Consider the following 22,559-nt stretch of genomic DNA (forward strand, 5'->3'; position numbering starts at 1 on the left):
TGCTTAAACTTTCAGGCCAGACCAAAACAGGTTCAACATGATTGTCCTTTTTATGTCACAAAGGACAAAAAGGTGTTCTTTGCATAGGATTCCCTGCTTCACTCAGTCAAGCACCAAATGATGAAGAAGAAAACTTTTCCTGGAGTTTCATCAAGGTTTTCATCTGATGCAAAACAGTTATATACTATGTCTCCATAGTATTTGAAATTATCCTGTAATTCCTCCACCCTGTTCTATACTTGCACATGCAAGAAAGGAACAGTGTCCCAGAGAAAGGTTCATTTGCATTTAGTAAGACTTGCAATAAGTAAATTGTTAAAGTCTTTCTACTGAAGGTGCACTGCAGTCTTTCAAGAAAAAGTAGAACAAGAACTGAATACATCATAACTTGTAATAGAATTGCTCAATCCAACAATATTACACCTTCAAAAGTAACCCTTGGGAGTAGAATGTAACACATTAAGCAACGTAGTCCAGATTTAATATCAAAGGAGGGCATTTTTAACAGATGCAGGGCCTTGAGGCTGTCTGCAGCCTTTGTCTTCAGGGGGTGATTTGTGGTGCTTAATTAAATCTCAGCATTCCTTTGGAAGCATAATAGGATTCATTTTTATACAATTTTAATAATGGTGTAAAGAAAACTAGACGTAATGGCATACTTTAGTTAGAAGGCAAGAAGTTACTTGTTATTGACAAGAAAGGTTTATTTTATTTATCTTGAATCTTGATACCACCCTCACAGCTATAAAATCTTGATTTCGTCTTCATTGTCCATTTTATTGTAACAGAAGAACTGTTTTGTTTAAAAAAAACAATAAGTTGTCTAGATGGAATCTTAACTCCGTAAAAGACATTATTAAAAAAAAGACATACCTATAATAGGCCCAGAATAGAATTGACTATCAAATAAACCTTAAATTTTAGTACCTACCCATATGTATATACCACGAGATACATATATATGAAATACTACTGGAAAACAAGCTTAACTAGAGCAATCTTCCCAACATTTCCCATGCCAGAAAAGCTGCTAAACTCAAAGGAAGACCTAGAGGTTAGGCAATAACCTGAATATAGCAAATCTTTTTTTGGTTTTATGATCACCATCCTTACTTACCACTAATAGCAGACATCCTGGTTAACACAAAATTCACTAAAAGAAAATCAGACTTCACCTAAGCCTCTAAACACTTATTGCAATGCTGAGTTGCAAGTTCAGCTCACAGGTGCAGATGGCCCAGCTGTCAGAGTCAAATATCTAATCCTCATCTACCATATGCCAAGCTTTTAACTGTATCATTATTAATAATTGGAGGTTAAATATTTTATGTAAAGACTTACACAGTTTCTAGTGGGAATTCTGTTACTGAGTTATGATTTTAATTAACAGTTCAACTATAACAGACAGTAATTCACATTTATTCAGCACCAGGATACTCTTAACTTACAAGATTATGACCTTACCATAGAATAGGCAAAAAATTCTTACCTGGATAATGTGTTTCAGCTTATCAATTATTTGACTTATCACAGGATCTGTTCCTTTCACTTTAACTTCCGGATTCCCAGACTGAGCTTTAATTCCATTCCCAACCACACGATGAGTATAGCTAATGAAATAAACAAACAAAAATATTATCCTGAACTGCCTTAACTTTAAAGAATGATTAATTTGTTGATGCTAGGGCTAGGGACAAAAGTTGCACATAAACTAGTTTAAGTGATCAGAAACTGGTTTACACCAGTAGCAGAACAGAAATTCAGTGCACATTAACTGGTTTCAAAATGACTGAACCCCGTTTAACATAAACCTGGATGGATGTAGTATCAGACTTAACTGATTTAGGTTAAACCGCTTTATGGAACTTCTGCCCCAGATCCCATCCCATTCAAATTTCCTCACCATTCCTCAGCATCCCAGGATGGTTTGCAGCCCTGGGCTGGGCTGTGCTGTCAGCTTCAGCAGGGAAGGGCCAGTCCTGCCCCACCTGCCATAGAGCTGAGGCAGTAAAGCCTCTGAATCCTAGCATGTTTCCTGCCTGGCTCTGTCAGGCCAGTGGGTCAAGAGCAGGGGGATGGACCCCCAGACTCTCCTAGCCTGGGTCTGCACAGTGCCTATTCCCAACAGCAGGGGAACTGGATTGGGATCACCATAACCCAACCCCCTTACCCACCAGCAGTCTCTCTGAGAGGTGGGGGTAGGAGGTAACACACCCCAGCACAGCACCACCACCCTCCAGTAGGAGTCTGCACAGGAGTGCCTGTGGAGGGCAGGTTCCCACAGCACCCTTACTGACCCACAGTGTCTCTGAGAGGCAGGAGATTGGAGACAACACAGCCTGGGCCTAGCACCATCCCCCTGGCAGGGGTCTGCATGGGAACCCCAACAGGGTGCTTTTCCCTTCAGCCCAGGGACCCAGGCTGGGAAAGATCCAGCCCTGACCTATCCTTGGTCTCTCTGAGAGGTAGGGGTGGGAGAAATGGATCCCCAGCTGAGCACCTGCCCCCCCCCCCAACAGCGGTCTGCATGGGGATCCCCTTTAGGGGGTGCTTCCCTCCCGCCATAGCCCAGCAAACTGGGTTGGGAAAGCCCCAGCCCCACCCCTTCCCAGCCTATGGCCTGAGAAGCAGGACAGGGAATGCACCCCTGATCTGGCACTGGTCCCCCTAGCAAAGGTTTGCATGGGAGCCCTTGCAGGGGGCTTTTTCCCACAGCTCAGTGAGCTCCCTCCATGCCCTGTGGCCTCTCTGAGAGGCAGAGAGTCAGGGGGAATACACCACTGCCCTGGCCATGCTCTGTTTGGAGACTCCCCACTGGTGGCAGCTGGTGCTAAGTTAGGGGCGCATTCCCCCAGTTCCCCCCTCCCCGCATCTCTTAGAGAGGGTACAGGTTGGGGTGGGCAGGTTGGGGTGGGCATGGTGAAGCTTTCCCCATCTGGCTCACTGGGCTGTGTGCAGGAGTAAGTCCCCCATGAGGGCTCCTCATGTAGACCCTCTGCTGAGGGAGCTGGTGCTAGGCCAGTAGTACATTTCTCCTCACCCCCACCTCTCAGAGAGGAGGGGTGTGGGTGGAGCTGGGGCTGTCCCAGCCTGGCTTTCTGAGCTGAAGGGAAAAGCTCTATGGGAGTTCCTGTGCAGACCCCTGCTGCAGGGACATACTGCACCAGAGCCAGGGGCATGTGTGGGGTCAGGGGTGTGTTCCCCCATGCCTCCCAACTCCCAGAGTGGCCACAGTCTGGCGAAGGGGCTGTGGGAACCCCACCCATGGGGTATCCCATGCAACCCCCTGCTGTGGGTGCCAGTGCCAGGCTGGGGTGCATTTCCCCATTTCTCCATTGTCAGAGAGACTGCTGATGGGTGAAGTGGGGGAGCTGCTGCGTTCTCAGTCTGCTCACTGAGCTGTGGGTGGGGAAAAGCCACCCTTCAGGGGTTCCCCCATCCACACCATGCAGACCCCTGCTGCTAGGGCCAGAGATGCATTCCCCACCCTGCCCTCCCACTTCTCAAAGCGGCAGGTGGCTAGCAGGGGGAGGGTTTGGGAGAGATAGTCTGCTGGATCTTCCCCTCCCTGTGGCTTACAGCAGGGTGTGGGGGCACGTGCTGGGTTTGGCATCCTTCAGCATTCTCTGGCATATGGGAGGTGTGTGTGAGTAGTCCTGGCCTGGGCCAGTGCAGTCCTCCTGCTTTTTCCACTGGAACACTAAACATCGTTTCTGTTCATTATGGATTCAATCTACGCAGCTTATAAAAAACCTGTGAAGATTGAACTGATTCCACCTTGGGCTTTTTGAAACTCTTTACTCAGCCTCAAAGATGAAACCTCAGTTGGAACTGCCATTCCGGCTCAATGCAAAAATACTTGTTCATCCGCATACTTGTGAGAACAGAAATATACCACACTGTGTTTATAAAATATATTTCTTATACTCCGCATTTTTTTCTCTACCCTGTTACTTCAACTTTTTAAATGAAAAATAAGGTGAGTTACAAAGGGATAAGTATGCAGCTATGTGTACATCACACTGTTCTGTGAAGACTATCCTTCATTTTAATCTTGTACAATAAAAATTACATTAAGATTGACTCTGACTTCAGTAGACAGAGTGTCAGACTTCTAAAACTGAAGTTCCAGAGTTTACACACATAAATATGTCTATTTGTATGTGTACTTTAATTAGTACAAATGTGCACAGGAAAAAAGAGTTATTTCAATATAACAATCAAATTCTTAACAGATTAATTAGCAGATTTTCTCTCTCTTACATAAAGTGTTGGAATGTTAGTTGTTAGATATTACAGTGGACTTTTGTTCTATAGAACCACAGGAGCCATGTAAATAAAACCAAACAAATAGACTTAGGAAGGAGAAAAAAAATAGTTATTCACATGAACATTAGTTTTAAAAGCAATTCTGGCTTAAAACTGATTTTTCCCATCCTTGTAAATTCTATACACGATTAGATACTAGCCTGGAACCTAGGCAGCAAACAAGGATATCTGTTCCCTCATTGCAGACACCATACGCTATCCAAATGTTCTCCATATGTTAGATTTTGCCTTGATGTTTTATAAAAGATTGACACTATATATCTCAGTCTCAAAAATATTTTGCCAGCTGTTACTCAATAAGAAAAGGGAAGAAAGAGAACCCTTGTGGTACTAAAATGTCAAGAGTCTAATTCCCAGCTGCTAGATAGATGTATATGGTTGGTCAATATGACATGTTTAAATTTTGCAGAATCTCAGTTTTCATTAAAAAAGAAGTTCCTAACTATCCCAGTTACAAAGAAAACATTCCAGATATGATGCTAATATTAAAATAGTGTCTGCCTGAGTTTGAAGGCAGCTGGAAGAAACTCTAAAGAGTATAAATTCCATTTTACTTTCACTGATTACTTTGGAATATTATTCACCCTAAAGCTCTATAAGAATATCATAATGGGTATTGTTTTGAAGCATGTGGTGTTCAGGAGGCCTCTTTCTTGCTGTTGCTCTCAGTATTCAGGCTGCTTGGATCCATATGCCCCAAGAGGCTGGTGCTACTAAGCAGCCTCCTGGATCCTAGATGTGATGCAGAAAGACTCAAATTTGTATTCAGTGCTGAAAAGGTCAAAGAGGTTTATTGTCCATTGGACAGTACAGTACACTAGCTGTTCTGTTCAGTAGTCAGACCAACTCTGACTACTAAAACTGCCCAGGATGAAGTAGCAATGCTTTGTGTTAATTGTGCTCTCCTACGTCGCTACCAAGAAACAAGTCTTGTGACACCTCTACACCCCAAATACCCAAGTTTTTTGGCTAATGCTTTAGCTATCTTTTTGTTGAGGTGTCCATTTCTATTTGTCTCTCTGCCAAACTCAAAACTGGCCAATTACCTCAGCACCTGCCTTATTATTTTTACTTTATTTTTTATTTTATTTTGCAATTGCTACTCCCTTCTTGTACCAGCCTCTCTGCTCATTACTGGGTTCTGGCTTTTTACATTTCTTCTCAAGTCATGCAGAGGTCAACAAAGTCTGTTCTTCCCCAGCTCTCTCTCAAAACCTTAGCACAATCAGAAGTCCTATAAACTATTCAATGGCAAACCATTTTGGGAGATGAAACAGAAAAGAGGGTGTGAGATAAAACTTGTTGGTGGGCATTAGAGAAAGAAAAGACATGCAAAAGAAGACAGGAGTAAACATATGTAGACAGAGAAGATGAAAAGAAACAAAGAACGGAAGCTGGGAAATGAAAGAAAGAGAAAAAAGGTAATAATAAAATGAACACATTTCCCTCTTAGTTATGCTGAATAATATGCTGAAGAAATAACAATCCCAATACCTTAAAGAATAAGTACCATATAACAAAGAGCTGTAGTCTATCCTCAATATGTATGCAACCATCCTGTCATTATCAGTGGATGTTTTGCCATGGATGAAGGAAAATGTGTTTTCCTAATTTTCATCCATGGCCCAAGAGCCATAATTAAAATGGAATTTGGCCTTCTCCATAAAGCAAGTTTCACACCTTTGTTCTACAGGGACCCCAAACTTTCAAAAAACTTTCTAAATAAGTGAAAAGATACTTTCCTTCATATTTATACTCTCAAGTGTAGCTACTAAGATATTTTTCTGTCAGTACAAGTTCTCTAAATTCGCTAAAATATTCTTAGAATGGAAGTCATATAAGGACACATTAAAGTTGCTAGTGACTTTAACGGTGTAGAATCAAGGCTAAATGACTTTGCATATAGTGAATATGGATCATTTTGTTTAAGCATTTAGTTTCACAGAAAAATGTGAGTGCAGCTCAGGGCCTTCTGATCTGCCTCTGCATGAATTATTTGTGTTTGGCCTCAATCATGTTTAATTTCTCCTGTGTTTTTTTCCTACTCTGTTGGAAGTAAATGGAATATTATAATTACATACAGTTTGGTACCTAGGTATTGCAGTAATGAACACCCTAAGTATAACTACAACTTAAAGCTTCCAGGTTTTTCACTTTATTCAGTCTTCATTACAGAAAATACATCTTCAACTATATTCAGAGTTCAACCAGGCCTGTATCAGCTAAGGGTAAAAAATAAAAATAATAAGCCAATTACTATGTCTTCAATGCACTAGACATACCCTCCCCTGGAACAGATGTTAATGTTGCCCAACCGGGGAAGTGAAGCTTAAAGCTCTTCTATTGAAATGTGGCATTTGAAAGAATTTTATCAATAATGAAGATACTAAGTTGTTTGATGTTCTCTACAACACAGTTTAGTTTTATAGCAGTGCATGTGTTGTAGCAGAGTAAGTGTTCAGAAAGAAAATGACTGCAAGTAGCTGCTTAAGAGATATATGTATGTTATGCAGCATTCTTGCTAATTTAGGGGGATATCTGGGTAATTATTTTAGTGAAACAAAAAATCTTTTAGCTAGGAAAAAGAGAGAGGGGAAAAATCATTGATACTCCTGCAAGCAAAATGAGGCAGTTTTGATACAGAGTTACTTCCCCAGATTCTTTAGATTCCCTAAGTGAATATCCAATTCCAGTTTATCAAGGGACCCTATAGATTTGGTAGTTGCCACAATGATATGCCAACTTTTAGCACAGCTGCCTACCAGTTTCCCCAGGTTCCTTGATTGTTAAGAGTTTCGTCTCTACAATAGCCAGAAATCTATCTGGTCCACTTCTGGAGAAGGTAACTTACTTCCCATGAATAACTCTGGTGACCAATAAGATAATTTTGATGGGTAATTAACAAGAATTTAATGAAAGAATCAGAAAGAGGATACATTTGTACATTTTCTGGTCTTGTGAACCCTTAAAAATACATGGTTCTCTTTCAGCATTTCAGGCTAGTTTACCTGGGATACTACCATACTTTTGGACTTTTAAGTTTGGACTTCTCCAAGGCTCAACAAACCAACTCAAGTCCCCAAGGCAACAGAAAAGCCTGGCCAGTGGATCTGTTTTCTCCCTGAATCCACGGCTACATAAGCATTGTCTTTACATAGACTTATTGATCTTGAAGTTGATATTGAAGTTGATATTTAAGTTGTTGCTATTATGTGTCCTAATAACACTTCCAAGTTGTGACCAGAATTGGTCTCATATTACCACTCTCATTCACAGTCAAATTAAGTATAACACCAAGACTGAGAACCAGCTCTGAACCTCTAGAACCAGCAGCTTGCCTAGAGACTGATTGTACAACATTTGGATGAGTAGCCAGTAACCAACTCTTCAGACCTGTTCACATGATCCTTAAAGAAAGGATAACAAGGCCCAAATCCAACTTCTTCTTAGGAAGGTAAATAGCATTCACTTAGCTAACCTTAGCTATCTAAGTGGAATTTTGGGCTGCTTATGTAGTATTTAGATGCTACTCTTCCATGTGCAACTTGCCTTACTTGTCTGGGCATGCTCAAAAATGATCTGCCCTACCATTTAATGATCTTTTGCGATCCTATGCTTTCTGGCAACACCCAAATCTCTGCAACTAGATAGAGATGTTAGTTACAGAAAAACCCTGGCTACTGACTGACATTGGAGAATGAAATCCTTCCCATCTCTTAGCTTCTTGAGGAACTGGGAGACCTGAGTTCAGTCCATCCTCATACACTTCCCACTTCCCAGCAAGTACACGAACCATCAGTTATCATCCTCCATCCCCTCTGATGAAGCTGGCCTTCTGGACAGCCAAAGGAGGAAAATATGAGGGTTTAGGGAGATGCACAGCTCACTTAAATGGACACTGCCTGGGGAAGGGAAGGAACACTGAGTTTGGGGGACAAAGCTTTCCCACTGTTGTCTGTGCATTGTTTATCCAAAAGTTATTGAATACCTTTGGAGAAGGGAAGCGGAGAGTTGGAGGCCAGGAAAGGCCAAGGCCACCTGAGCCCTGCAGGGGGGCGGGGTTTGAAATGCCGAGGAGGAGAGTTGGGGCCAGGCACAGCTACAGCCACCTGAGCCCCCTCAGCGCAAAAGGGGGCAGTGAGAGAAGCCCCAGTGTGATGGGGCAGCGAGAAAAGCCCCAGTGTGAGGGGGCAGCAAGAGAAGCCCCAGACAGGGGCAGCAATTGACGAGTGCCTGTGGGGCACAGTGAGAGACAAGGCTGTGGAAAGCCAGAGCACCTGGGGGGAGCAGTGAGAGACAAGGCTGCGGAAAGCCAGAGCACCAGAGAGGGTGCAAAGAGAGCCAAGGGCTGTGGCTAAGACCGATCAATGTCTAGTACATTAGCGAGGCTTGGGGTGTGGTAAAGGGGTGGTTGGAGCCACACATAGCCCATAAGGCTGGGGTGCCCAGAACCCCATTATAGAAACAAGACTCGGGGTAGCAGGAGAACCGTGACCAAGAAGATGAGAGGCAGCCTCCCTTTAATTTACGTAAGATCAAGACGTGGCGGGAGAGAATGAGGCTGCTTTGAAGCAAACTTGGCACGGTAGGGGGTGCTAGGGGAGATCACGGCCACTTCTAGGACCCCACCCCATGACAGCAGGGTTGGAAGGGACCTCAGCAGATCATCAAGTCCAACCCCCTGCCATGGGCAGGAAAGAATGCTGGGGTCAAACAACCCCAGCAAGGTGTCTATCTCGCCTCCTTTTAAAGACCCCCAGGATAGAAACGAGCACCACTTCCCTAGGAAGTTGGTTCCAGATCCTAAGCACCCTGACTGTGAAGTAGCGCCTCCTGATATCTAGCCTGAATCTACTCCCCATCAACTTATGGCCATTATTCTTTGTTATTCCTAGTAGTGCTCGGGGGAACAGGGACTCTCCCATTGCCTGCTGGTCTCCCTTGGCCAGTTTATAGATGGCCACCAGATCCCCACCGAGCAGCGAGCGAAGCGCAACAACGGTGCCTGGGGCACGGCCCGGGACCGTGGGAGACATGGCCCGGGGGGTTCGGGCCAGGCATGACAACCGGGCTGGGACCGGGAGCTCACACGCCAAAGTGTCTGCCATCCTCCCCACCAGATTCCCACTCAGCCTTGTCTTGTGGAGGCTGAACAGGTTCAGGTCCCATAGCTTCCCCTCATAGGGCCTGCCTTGCTGCCCCCGATCATGTGAGTGGCCCTCCTCTGAACCCTCTGGATGCAGTCCGCATCCCTCCTGAAGTGCAGTGCCCAGAGCTGGATGCAGTACTCCAACTGCAGCCTGAACAATGTCATATAGAGGGGGAGGATCACCTCCTCAGACCTGATCGTGGTGCATCTGTGGATGTATGACAAGGTGCGGTTAGCCTTCCTGACTGCATCCCCACATTGGTGGCCCATGCTCATCTTGGAGTCTATAATGACTCCAAGATTCTTTTCTGCCTCTGTGTTGATGAGAAGGCAGTTCCACAGCCTGTAGGTATGTTTCTGGTTCTTTCTCCATAGGTGCAGTACCCTGCACTTGTCAGTATTGAATCCCATCTTATTCTCATCCACCCACCCCTGTAACCTGTCCAGATCCAATTGCAGCCCGTCCCTCCCTTCTAGCGTGCCCACTTCTCCCCACATCTTAGTGCCATCTGCAAATTTTGAACAAGGTGTTTTTCACCCCCTCATCCAAGTCACTGATGAAGATGCTAAACAGTGAGGGCCTGAGGACTGCCCACACCCCTCCAGGTCGAAAATGACCCATCCACCATCACTCTCTGGGTGAGGCCCTCCTGTCAATTTGCAACCCATCTGACCCATTTGACTTATGTATGCTCCCTTCTTGGCTACCCACCTTCAACACGAGCTGAATCACAGATGGCTGAGCTGTAACTTTTAACCAACTGAGAAAGCTGGTCTTTTGGTCATTTCTCTATTAGAATCATAAAATCCTAGAAAATTAGGGTTGGAAGACACCTCAGCAGGTTATCTAATCCAACCTACTGCTCAAATCAGAACTGTCCCCAACTATTCATCCCAGACTAACTATACCATTCAGTTCTGGGCATTGCACTTTAACAAGGACATGGACAAGTGTGAGAGTGTCTAAAGAAGAGCCACCCATGTGATCCGTCTTACACAGTAAGCCATACGAGGAAAGGGTGAGGGATCTGGGACTTTTCATCCTGAAGAAAAGAAGGCTGAGAAGAGACCTAGTAGCAGCTTACCGCTACACTAGGGGAGTATATCAAAGGCTCAATGAGCAACTGTTCACCAGGGCATCTGAAAGTAAAACTAAGAATAATGGCCACAAACTACTGGAAGGTCAATTCAGCATCAGCATTAGGAAAAACTTTTTCAGGGTGTCCAGACTGTGAAATAAGCTCCCTCCAGAGGTGGTGCAATCACTTACCCTAGAAATCTTCAGGAAGAGACTAGACAATCACCCTGCTGGAGTTATCTGACCCCCAGTTATCTTTCCTGCTAGGTGCAGGGGGGCTGGACCCGATGATCTTCCAAGGTTCATTCCGGCCTTGCAATCTATGAATCATCCCAGCCAATTGTTCAGGTATTAGGACCCAGGAAATTGACAGTCACTTTACACCATAGAGTGCTGCTAGATCCTACAACCTTTTTATATCCAGGGCTTTGGGCTACACCATAGATTCCCTAAGAAACGACATTCTCAAATGAAGTTCTTTGACATCCACAAATATCTTTCTTGTCTTTGTCCAGCACTACAGGGCAAAGGAAGACAGGAACACAAAGATTAGAGATCCAACTCCTGTAAATGTTCAGGCTGCTTGCACTCTCCTGTCACAGAGCTAAAGATGCCTGACACAAAGCAGCAAAATTTATCAGTAACTTTTGTTACACTGATTTTCCTCTCATGTGGTGCTACATGCTCATCACTTATGCCACTATAAATGTTTCTCTACCCTCAGGCAGGTAATATGGAATTGCATTTGGATGCCTAAGTCCACTTAGGCTGCACCACACATGCAGGGGCATGCACTTTTAGTGGCACAAACAGTAGCAGCACAAAGTAATGTCTCAGTGCACATACCTGAACATGCACTTTGTCAGAGGATAAATTGTGCCACTTTTGGTGAACTGCCCTTGCCCAGCTGTTCCCAGCTGTTCTACCAGGATAGATGTGACATTCCACAATCCCCAGGCCCCCAGTGACTGGCTCCAGTGAGTATGGAGATGCAGCCTGATGGGCATATGGCCTTGGCAATGCCATCACCTTTCCCCTACCCTTATGTCTGGGATCAGCTCCATCCAGCTGGGAGTCCTGGCAAGGCAGGGGGGAGGCGAAGAGGCTGTCCTGTCCCTGCTGGGAAGGGGGCCTGTGAATGGCAGAGAAATGTGGGGTCAGCAGAGGAGGAAGGGAGATGATGGAGATAGGCTCAGGGGAGAAGGTAGGGGAAAATGTGTGGTTCCAAGTTCCACACACCCCGTGTGGGACTTTCCAGGCTGTGGTGACAGGAGGTCACTTTGGCCAGAAGACTGTAGTTCCTGAGCCATGAGTTGGAGGGAGCTGGAGCCAGACATGGCCTCCAATGGGGGTTAGGCCTGGTGGCAAGGCCACCAGGATGTGGCCTTTGCTGATATGCACAACACCCTGGCCTTCTCCTTATCCTCCTCCCCACTCCCACTGGTGTCATGCATGAACCTGCCACTTCAGCATCACTTTGGGTCTGACTGTGGCAGTGGGTCCTGCCTGTGGTGCAAGTCCCTCCTCACCATTCTTCATGGTATGGCTGGGCAGTGGTGCTGTTGCAGACCTGAAGAAAGGCTCTGCCTCTGGGAAATCTGGCTGGATCACAGGGCTGATCACTGCAGGCTCCACTCTTCCCTGTGTGGCAAAGGAGTAGTAGGCTAAGGATTCTGGCCAGCTCCTCATAGTGGGCCATGGTGGATCAACCTACCTCCAAGCACTGGTAGCCATCACACACCTCATGCCAGAGCAGAGCCTTGACCTTGCTCTGGAACTGCTGTCATGTTTTGGCATGCTGTGCTTCACCATCTGTGCAGCAATCACCTGGTAAATTTCATAGACATAGACATTAGGGCTGGAAGGGACCTCGGGAGATCATCGAGTCCAGCCCCAAATATATTTGTTCTGTTGTCCCTGGGTGAACTGCTGCAGTGTAGCCTCCTAGCCCCAAATGGCCTGGAGGTCAGTAACCTCCTTGGGCCTGCAGCTGGGTTCCCCAACCTGTCTCACCATAGCTGCTCATGCTGCCCACAGCAAGCTATGGTGGCTCCTGCTCCTCAGTGGTCCCTGCAGCTATGACTTGTGTAGCCATCATGCAGAGGTTCTGGGTCTGCTTGCCAGGGTCCAGGCCTCAGTGACTGGGCTTTTGGATGTCCCATGTGCACAGGTCTAAGGCATCCCAATTTGGCCTGGGTCCCTCTATGGGCCCACAGAAGGCTCTGGATGCTCAACAGGCTCAGCAGCAGACAGCTGTGTGCTCTGCCATGCTTTTGTTTTCTTCCAGCATGCCACACAGCATGCTAGAGCAGCAGGGGCATAAACAGATCCATAGAGATGCCTGGATGGCAGCCAGAGCATCATGCTGGAGGACCAGGCCTTCATTTGTCCTGGCACATGTTTTTTTCATGTGCTCTGCACTTCATTTTTTTCCAGGTTTTTTTTGTTTGTTTGTTTGCTACTGGGAAATCACAGTAGCAAATTTTGACACCATACTGTAAATTAGATGCATAGCATGTTTTAATATTCAGCACTGAATTTTGTGGCACCACAAAGAAGTTTGTAGTGCTATAACATATGCCTTCATGTGTGGACACAGCCTTAGATATCTAATAGGTGACAGCTAGAAAATGATATTTAGAGATTTGTTGTACTTGTTGGCTTATAAGTGAAGTAGATATCTCATTAAAAGCATGGTCCAGGGTTAACTGGTTCTAAAAACCTGTTTTCCTTCAAGGCCTACTATTTCTGAAGCCAGCAGACAAACAGGCTGGGACACTGAAGACATGCAACATACTGTGCCCTGAAAACCCATAACAGAGTTACAGCATTGGAGTCAGGTCACAGTACCCAGCTGCAGAGCCCCTGGGATTTCTGCTTTTGATGAACAAACCAAATTAAGAGGCTGGAAATGCTCAAAATAAGACACTGGTAAATGACCAAATTAAGATGTGTGCATGTCACAGACTTGTGGGAACAAAGAAATATGCTGACAGAATAGAATGTGGATAGTATAATGACCACAGGGAAACCAGTCAATGGTACCTGGAAATGAAGAGTCATCAGAGGAGAAAAAGAATAAAAGGAGGGATTTTAGAGCCTGAGGCCTGAGGCCACTATGAAAAGAGGACCACCACTGGCCCACCTCACTCACCTCACTGGGGAAGTGGGCCTTGGCCCTCGACTTCCAAAACTGCTAACATCTGACATTCAAGAAAGAACCACAGGGTGAAGCTCATATACTGGCCAGGCAAACTTTTCCTAGGTGGACCCTGGAACTGGTAGATAAAAGGGTTTATTTTGTTGGCTTTGGCTGCATTACTCTTATCTGCTATCACTGTGTATCAGTAAAATTTGCCTATTAGCAAATAGAAGAAATCATTATCAGCCTGAGGGTTTGGGTCCACCTGGAACAAGATATCTGGGTCATAAATCTGGTTCCAACAATAACTACAATAGAATCTGGTTCCCTATAAATAATTACTGATAAGTTACTAATTGAAAAAAACCTTTGTTTCCTACTTCTATACTTGATGTTTGGTTTATATGGGACTTAAAACAAGGTTATGAAATTCAACATTTTCTTTTGAAATTTTACCATTGCACTGCAGGAATAAGGCACATTTTCCACTTGCAAAAAATTTCAGCCTTACTTATATGTGGTTGTTCCTTCATTTTCCAAACATCATTCAATTTAATTAACAAATGCCTATAAATGCGAGATCCACAGACATTTTTAATGTGGGCTAAATGATCTGTCAGAACTAAATGAGCTATTAGGAATCTTAGCATGGTACATAAAACTTTACCCCTTTAGACTTTCATTTACATGCAAAATATGTTCCCTTCAAGTTGGGGGGGAAATAAAAGAACCATAGACTATTGGTTTGAGAGACTTCTCTCATTATAAAGTTTTAATAAAACATTAATCACTTTCTGTTTCTTTTATTTCTAATCCTCTAGTAATGGGAAAAAGCATTGTTAGGATCCCCACAGAGGTAGTCTGACTTGAGAAACTGTTGCTTAGATTTGAATTACAGGGGGGAAAAAAAAGATAAATTTCTTGTTAGAGAAGTAATAGACCTACCATCTGTGCTCATTTCTTCTGTGTGAGCATAGTAATGAATCACATCACTTTAATAGGCAGATTTGGTCCCCAAGTACTATTCATTTTCATCAATGCTAAAAAAAGCAAACCCTAATATATTTGTATTTTATAAACATGTTTTTAGAATGATAATTAACCAGTTTCCAATCTTCAGATTTCAATATATGAATATTCATATATAGTTCTTATAAATTTCTATTGTAGCTGTGTAAATAAGTGGTAGGTATTTTCTTTGTATTGTATCAATATCTCATTTTAGGCTATCACACTGCTATCACTACTTTCATTATCTATTGGAAAGGTTATAAACAAAAAACCTAAGTGAATTATCTTAAGAATGAGCTATTTCATGGATATCTGTATTTAATCCATGAATACAGTGTCTAATGGATATCTGTATTTCCATCTCAATTCAATATAAAACATCTACAATGCATTGAAATGACAGCAAAATACTCATATTTATAGGCAGCAATTAGACATGAATTTCCACTATTTTACATTAGCTTTATGAAATTATGAAATGGGTGCAACAGAATGGAAAACTAACGCTAATGACAGGTCTGAACTATAACATTTGGATCTAGAGCCCCAATTCCGTACAGTTCAGACTATAGGCACATCACTTTTAAATTTGCTACTACAAATTGTTGATCAATAATAACTAAAGCTTCAAGTAAATTTGATCATGATTAGAAAAATGTTTTACTAGATACAATTAATAACACACTATTTTTATTTCAGGATTAAGTTGCATAATTAAGAAAACAAAAACAACTCCCTCAAAAACAAACGAGCAAAAGAATGGAGAATGCATGCACCAACTAGAGGAAATGGAGACAGATTTTAAGGTATATCATTATCTTTGATACAAGTCACTATTACATCTTGTAAAGATATTTTATTCTATTTTACTTATTGGAGAGTAACTATGTTGAACACATGTTCAATAGAATCAAAAGGTCATGCAGGTATGGAAAAAATACTTTTCATAATTTGGTAAGCTATTGATTTTCATCAGTTTTTAAACTTAGAAATAGCATAATCATTGAAAAATGAATCTCACTTTCCTAATAGTGCAATAGAGAAGGGAAAGCAAAACACAACAGAATAGTTCAAAAGCAATACTCCCAAGTACCTTAGGAAAAATATAAGACAAAAGAGCATTCAATTACTAGCTAATACATGTGTATTTAAATATTAACAACATCTGTCAAAAATAACAAAAAACAGTAGAAAAAGATTTCTGGCTTTAGAAGTGCCAGTCTTCACATACTTGAAAGGAAGCTATTCACACTAGGGGGGAAAAATTGATGTGTCTCACACAAACTTAATTACCCTTTACATGCTTTGTTTAATAAAGTTTCCCAATACACATGTTAGTTGAAGTTATTTTCATACAGGGTGGCTGAGTTAAATTTGAAAATGAATTTTCATTATAACTCTGACTTTGTGCCATATCTTCCCTTCAAAATCTTGTAATGTATGTAGGCCTCCAGTCTGGCAGGTTAGGGCTGTAGCCAAATGAGATTTTTCAACATTGTATCTGAAGTAAATTGGATGAGATCTTTGAACTTTGACACAAAGAGTAGAAGTGTTCAGCAGAATTAAAAAACTTGAAGGTTACCAATCTGTAACCAAATAATCTTTTAATGAGTAGTAGCCACTGAAGCTCACCTCCCACCCTGGACAATTCTGAAGGAAAAAGATGGGTGGCCCAAGCATTATGGGAATTAATTAACTCCTAAACCTAAGGATTTGCCTATACACAAAGCTCTACTGTAGTAGAGCTATTATTATAGTGTAGCTAGTTATAACAATATATAGAGGCTTATCTTCATATGGCTTATTTTCTTAACAAGTAGGAAAGGAAGGTGGGCAAGGAAGGTGACTATGAAGAGTCTCATTTTTAGAAAATGCAGTTACAGGTAAGTAATATTTATTTAATATTTTCAGTGACCTCCACATATTTGCACTTACAAAATTAAGATAGAGGATGTTAGATAAAAGAACTGTCAAGCTCTAAACAGGGTGAATGACAAAAAATTGATGGACTTAATAGATTTCTAGAGTCAGAAGGGACCTTGTAGATTGTCAAGTCCAACACCCTGCTCCAGGCAGGAAAGAGCACTGAGGTTAAGTAATCCTGGCTAGGTACTTGTCTAATCTCTTCTTGAACACCTCCAAGGTAGGGGAAAGCACCACTTCTCTTAGAAGCCCATTCCATATTTTGGTAGCCCTCACCATAAAGAATTTCTTCCTGATGTCCAATCTAAATCTGCTCTCCTTCAGTTTGGGGACATTATTTCTAGTAACCCCGAGGGGCACCCTGGTAAAAAGAGTATCCCTTAATCCCTGCTGATCCCCTGATGAGTTTGTAGACAGCCACAAGATCACCTCTCTTGTGGAGGCTGAAGAGATTCAGGTCCCTCAGTCTATCTTCATAAGATCTTACCTGCAGGCCCTCAACCATACGAGTGGCCCTCCTCTGAACACTCTCAAGGTTATCCACATCCCTCGTGAAGTGCAGCATCCAAAACTGGATGCAGGATGAACTGCAGTCTCACCAATGCTGCATAGAGGGGAAGTATCACCTCCCTAGACTTGCTTATGATGCACCTTCTAATGCAACAAAGAGTGTGGTCAGCCTTGCTTATTACCTCATCACACTGGTGACTCGTGTTAATTTTTGTGTTGACTATGACTCTGAGATCCCTTTCTACTGCCGTGCTACTCAGAACGGTACTTCCCAGTCTATAGATGTATTGGAGATTTTCTCCCCAGGTGCAGCACCTTGCACTTCTCCTTGTTAAATTGTGTCCTATTCTGATCTGCCCACTTCCCCAGTCTATCCAGATCTGCTTGAATTTGCTCCCTGCCCTGCAGTGTGTTTACTATACATCATAGTTTCATGTTGTCTGCAAATCTGGACAGAGTGCTTTCAACACTTAACCAAGTTCTGGGAGCACAAATACCTGAAAAATTCCTGAATATATTGCAGGAAAAAGTGTGATATTGATGTTAGATCCTGTTTATCCTTGAGTCAGAACCATTAACCAGTGTCCTACCTACAGCAGAAAGAGACTTAGTTGTTTACTTCATATGTGCATTAACAGATGGAGAACACAAAGACCTTTGATAAAAATCCTGCTCAAAGAGCCTGCTTAATGTGTCAGTTTTCCTGGGTAGAGAACAAATTCATTTACTTTTAAGATATGGTATCCCCTGACAACATCATGCATAGATACCCACATAGTCATGAAGAAAATGCCAGGCATTTAATGGAACAATGCCATAGAAAGGCCATAGAGTAAGGCAGGGTATAACTGGTAGAAATCTTCCTCAACTTCAGTTCAAGACGTGTAGAGAAACAGGCACAGCACACACACACAAAACTCCATCATGAAATCTGCCTGTATATTTGATGTGACTTCTACAGAGATTCCTGACTGAAAGGTGTTGTACTTCTGATCACCAAATGTGGGGTCAGGAAAGATTTTTCCCCCTATGTCAGACTGACAAGGACTGTGGAGAGTTTTATCTTCCTTTATATCTTCCTTTCCCTAACTTTTCTGAGCACATGTTGGCCTACTACATCCTTGTCATTACAGTGGCAGAGCAGTAGTAATGTCTTAACTTTCCCTATTTTACCTATGACATATTACAAGTGGTCTTTTTTTTTTTTTTTGGTGTTTTTTGTATTAGGTCTTGTAGTTATTTGTAAAAGTTTGAAGTGGCAATTTTGGGGATCTCTTGGATAAATTACCTACATATGCTGGGGACTGGGTTTGATGGTCCAGAAAGCCATTTGTATGTTCCATTATGGGGATTATTGTAGTAGACATATGTCAGATAAATATGAACAGTTCATTAAGAATCCAAAGTTCAAAAACAGCTTTTGCAACTCGGGAATGTCCATCAATAAACATATTTGCAGCCACCGCACTCTGGCCAGAGTGACACAGGTACAGCTGGGGGCCTCTTTCAGCAGAGCTGAGGGGGCAAGGGTCTGCAGGTTAGAAGTGAGGGAGGTGGGTTGGGACAAGCCATCAATCTTGGCAAATGGGTCCTGGTATGAAAAAAGTTGAGACTCACTGGACTAGAAGACTGTCCCTTCCAACCCTAAGTTTTTATGATCCAGGCATAACTACACATATGTTCTGTGATGGGTATTTTCCATGCTTAGGGGCTTTGCTGGTTGCCATATGGAGCTGAGGGAGAATCTCCTCCCACCTCCCCCCACTGCTATGTCAGGATTTTAAACCTTCTTCAGAGCTTTCCTTAGAGACATTGGAAGTTTGCTGCATCCGAGGCTGGGAATTTTGACTTGGCAGTGCCAGTGTTGCTGCTGGTACATACACCTTGTGGTTTTTGGCTAGATGATCTTGCCCTTCATTCTTGGTCACACCAATTCATCATTAGTGTGACAAAATCATCAGCAAAGCTAACCACACTTTATCATGCATCAGCAGATGCATGACAGATAGAACCAAAGAGGTGATACTCTCCTCTATGCGGCAGTGGTCAGACTGCAGTTAGAGTACTGGGTCCAGTTTTCAACATACTTCAAGAAGGAGGTTGATAGACTTGAGAGGCTTCAGAGGAGGGCCACTTTTATGGTTAGGGAATTACAGGACAAGCCCTATGAGGAGAGACTGTGAGACCTGAACTTCTTCAGGTCAAGCAAGATAAAGGCATCTGCAGCTGAGGGAAGCAAAACATTGTGGCTGTCCTGTTAGCTGCCTAGCTCCAGGACACTGTAGATACTGCTGGCTGAGTCAAACTGACCAACCCCTTTTCTCTTCTGGAACTAAGCTTGGTGGGCAGTAAAAAGCACCTTTCAAGTCAACTAAGACCCCAGATCCTAGCCAGCTGCACCAATGTCAGATGAGGGTCCCAACTTCCTTTTAGAAATACAGTAGCACTGAGTCCAGAGCTTTGATTAGGTTGGTAGCAGTTTCTGCAGCATGAGCTTCTGTCACAGGAAAGAGAAAATGTTCACAGCCAACAGGAAGGAGCTGTACAGCATAGTTTGATAGTTAGTCGGGTTGGAAGGGACCTGACCAGATCATCAAGTCTGACCCCCTGCCATGGTAGGAAAGAGTACTGGGGTCAAACCACCCCAGCAAGGTGATTGTCTAGCCTTGTCTTAAAGACCCTCAAGGTAGGAGCCAGCACCACTTCACTTGGAAGTTGGTTCCAGATCCTAGCCACCCTGCCAGCTTGTGAGCATTATTTCTAGTCACTCCTGGTAGCGCTCGGGGGAACAGGGACTCCCCAATGCCTGCTGATCCCCTCTGACTAGTTTGTAACAGGCCACGAGATCTCCCCTCAGCCTTCTCTTGTGGAGGCTGAACAGGTTCAGATCCCCTAGCCTCTCCTTGTAGGGCCTGCCCTGCTGCCACCTGATCATATGAGTGGCCCTCCTCTGGACCCTCTCCATGTTGTCCACATCCCTCTTGAAGTGCGGCACCCAGAACTGGATGCAGTACTCTAGCTGCAGCCTGACTAGTGTCACACAGAGAGGTAGGATCACCTCTTTGGACCTGCTTGATATGCATCTGTGGATGCATGACAGGGTGCGGTTGGCCTTCCTGACTGCATCCCCACACTGCCGGCCCATGTTCATCTTGGCATCAATAATGACTCGAAGATCCTTTTCCGCTTCTGCACTGACGAGAAGGGAGTTCCCCAGCCTGTAGGTATAGTGCTGGTTCTTCCTCCCCCGGTGCATCACCTTGCACTTGTCAGTGTTGAATCTCATTCTATTCTCATCCGCCCACCCCTGTAACCTGTCTAGGTCTGATTCCAGCCTATCCTTCCTTCTAGCGTGCCCACGTCCCCCCACATCTTAGTGTCATCAGCAAATTTGAACGGGGTGCTTTTTACCCCCTCGTCCAAGTCACTGATGAAGATGTTGAACAGTGCAGGCCCGAGGACTGAGCCCTGTGGAACCCCACTGCCCACATCTCTCCAGGTCGAAAATGACCCAGCCACCACCACTCTCTGGGTGCAGCTCTCCAGCCAGTTAGCGACCCATTTGACTGTGTAGGTGTTGACACCACAGTCCCCCAGGTTTTTAATGAGAACGGGGTGAGAAACAGTGTCGAAGGCCTTCCAAAAGTTCAGAAAGACTATGTCCACTGCTACCCCTGCATCTAAGGATTTGGTGACCTGGTCATAGACGGCCACCAGGTTGGTCTGACAGAACCTCCCTCTAATGAACCCATGTTGGTTGCCCCTAAGCATAACCTCCCCCGCTGGCCTCTCATGGATATGTGCCAGCATAATTCTCTCAAAAAGCTTACCCAGGATTGAGGTAAGACTAACTGGCCTATAGTTCCCTGGGTCCTCCTTCCTCCCTTTTTTGAAGATAGGAACCATGTTGGCCCTCTTTCAGTCCTCTAGCACCACACCAGAGCACCACGAGTGCTTGTAAAGCCGTGCCAGGGGTCCCGCAATGACCTCAGGTAATTCCCTCAGCACTCTGGGGTGGAAATCACCTGGACCAGCTGATTTAAATACATCCAGTCCCTCCAGAAGTTCCCTGACTAGATCCTCACTGACCCTTGGCCTAGGTGCACCTCCCCTGGGGCCTGAGGGGGGTACAGCTGGGGGGTGATCCGGTCCCTGCTCAGTTAAATGGAGTCAAAGAAGTCATTAAATTCCAACTCCGCCTTGGCCTTCCTGACTTCCCCCCTGCATCCCCGAGCAACCGCAGTGTAATCCTCCCTGGTGATGGCCCCTCCCTTCCATTGGGTGTATGCCTCCCTTTTAGCTAGAAGACATTCTCGGATGCTTTTGGTAAGCCATGGGGACTTTTGCGCCCTCCTTCTCCCTTTTATCCATGTAATGTTCATCATTACTTTTTCTTTCTCCTGGCAGAGACTTCTGTAACACAAGCTGTTACTGTATTTTCTTACTTAAAACATACATCCCAATTTCTAGCAGCTGACTGTGGGGGGAGTGCATGTTCTGTGTGAGAAAATATGGTACTTATTATGGAACCAGATAAGTTGTTTAAAAGTCCATTCCCTAATAAGAGTAGTTCCCCAAACTTGACCATGTGGTATATAAAAAAATCTTGATCATAGGAAACAATTGCAGTGCCAGTGACAGTTCATAAGAAAATGTTCTTTAGCTTCTGATATAATGTAGGTGGAATTATTTAACAATTCAATTAATATAACTTATTTCATTCAGAGAATATCCAAGAGAAAAGAAAAGACGACCTAATGCAAATCCTGCTGTTTCTTTTGAGGCATTTTATATAAACGCAGTTTGGAACTAGGCTACCTAATGAGCTATGCAGATCTAGTCAAATTGGCCATATATGAAAATTGTCACAACTGTGCTATTGCATTACCATTTAGTGTGATTGAAATTTATTCACTGTGCCAGAAGGAATCCTCAAAGCATAGATTTTCGGCATATGTGAATTATAGTATTTCTACACCAAACTAAGTAGTTATTACACTGCTTCAATACAATTGGGACTATTTTAAAAAATATATATATATTCCTAAGAACTCTGTTGTACAAATTGAGGTGAGACATCATTTGAGTATTAGTTGATTAATACTGGCCCTTTCACAGCATGCAGGGCCAGCTGGGGACAGTGCTAGGCTCCCAGGACCCAATCCCAATACACAAGGCAGGGAGGAGACAGTGCTGGGCTGCAGGTTCCAATCCTGGAAGATGGGACTCAATCCAGCCCATGGACTGGCCCCACGCCACTCATCTGGCCCATGGACCCAAAAGGTTGAGCACCACTGCTATAGGATGTGCCAATGTTTTAACTGTAGTCCAGCGGCTGGACTGTTTATCTAGGAGAAATCTTCTACAGGCCCTTGGAAACCTAAGAAAATTCAGATCTATAGTTATCATATGCTGTT

General features: G+C 43.8%; 1 protein-coding gene across 1 annotated transcript in view; it reads right to left on the reverse strand.

Moving 5' to 3' along the window:
* Nucleotides 1–22,559, reverse strand: part of GPC5 (glypican 5) — a 1,214,889-nt gene that overhangs the window by 750,097 nt on the left and 442,233 nt on the right. The window contains exon 9 of the mRNA XM_090023649.1: nt 1,490–1,610. Within this exon, the coding sequence (XP_089879775.1) occupies nt 1,490–1,610 (121 nt within the window). The remainder of the gene's footprint in view (nt 1–1,489; nt 1,611–22,559) is intronic.

Source organism: Crocodylus siamensis, chromosome 1, assembly GCF_052110815.1.
Source record: "Crocodylus siamensis isolate JL-2025a chromosome 1, ASM5211081v1, whole genome shotgun sequence".
Taxonomy (NCBI): Eukaryota; Metazoa; Chordata; order Crocodylia; family Crocodylidae; genus Crocodylus; species Crocodylus siamensis.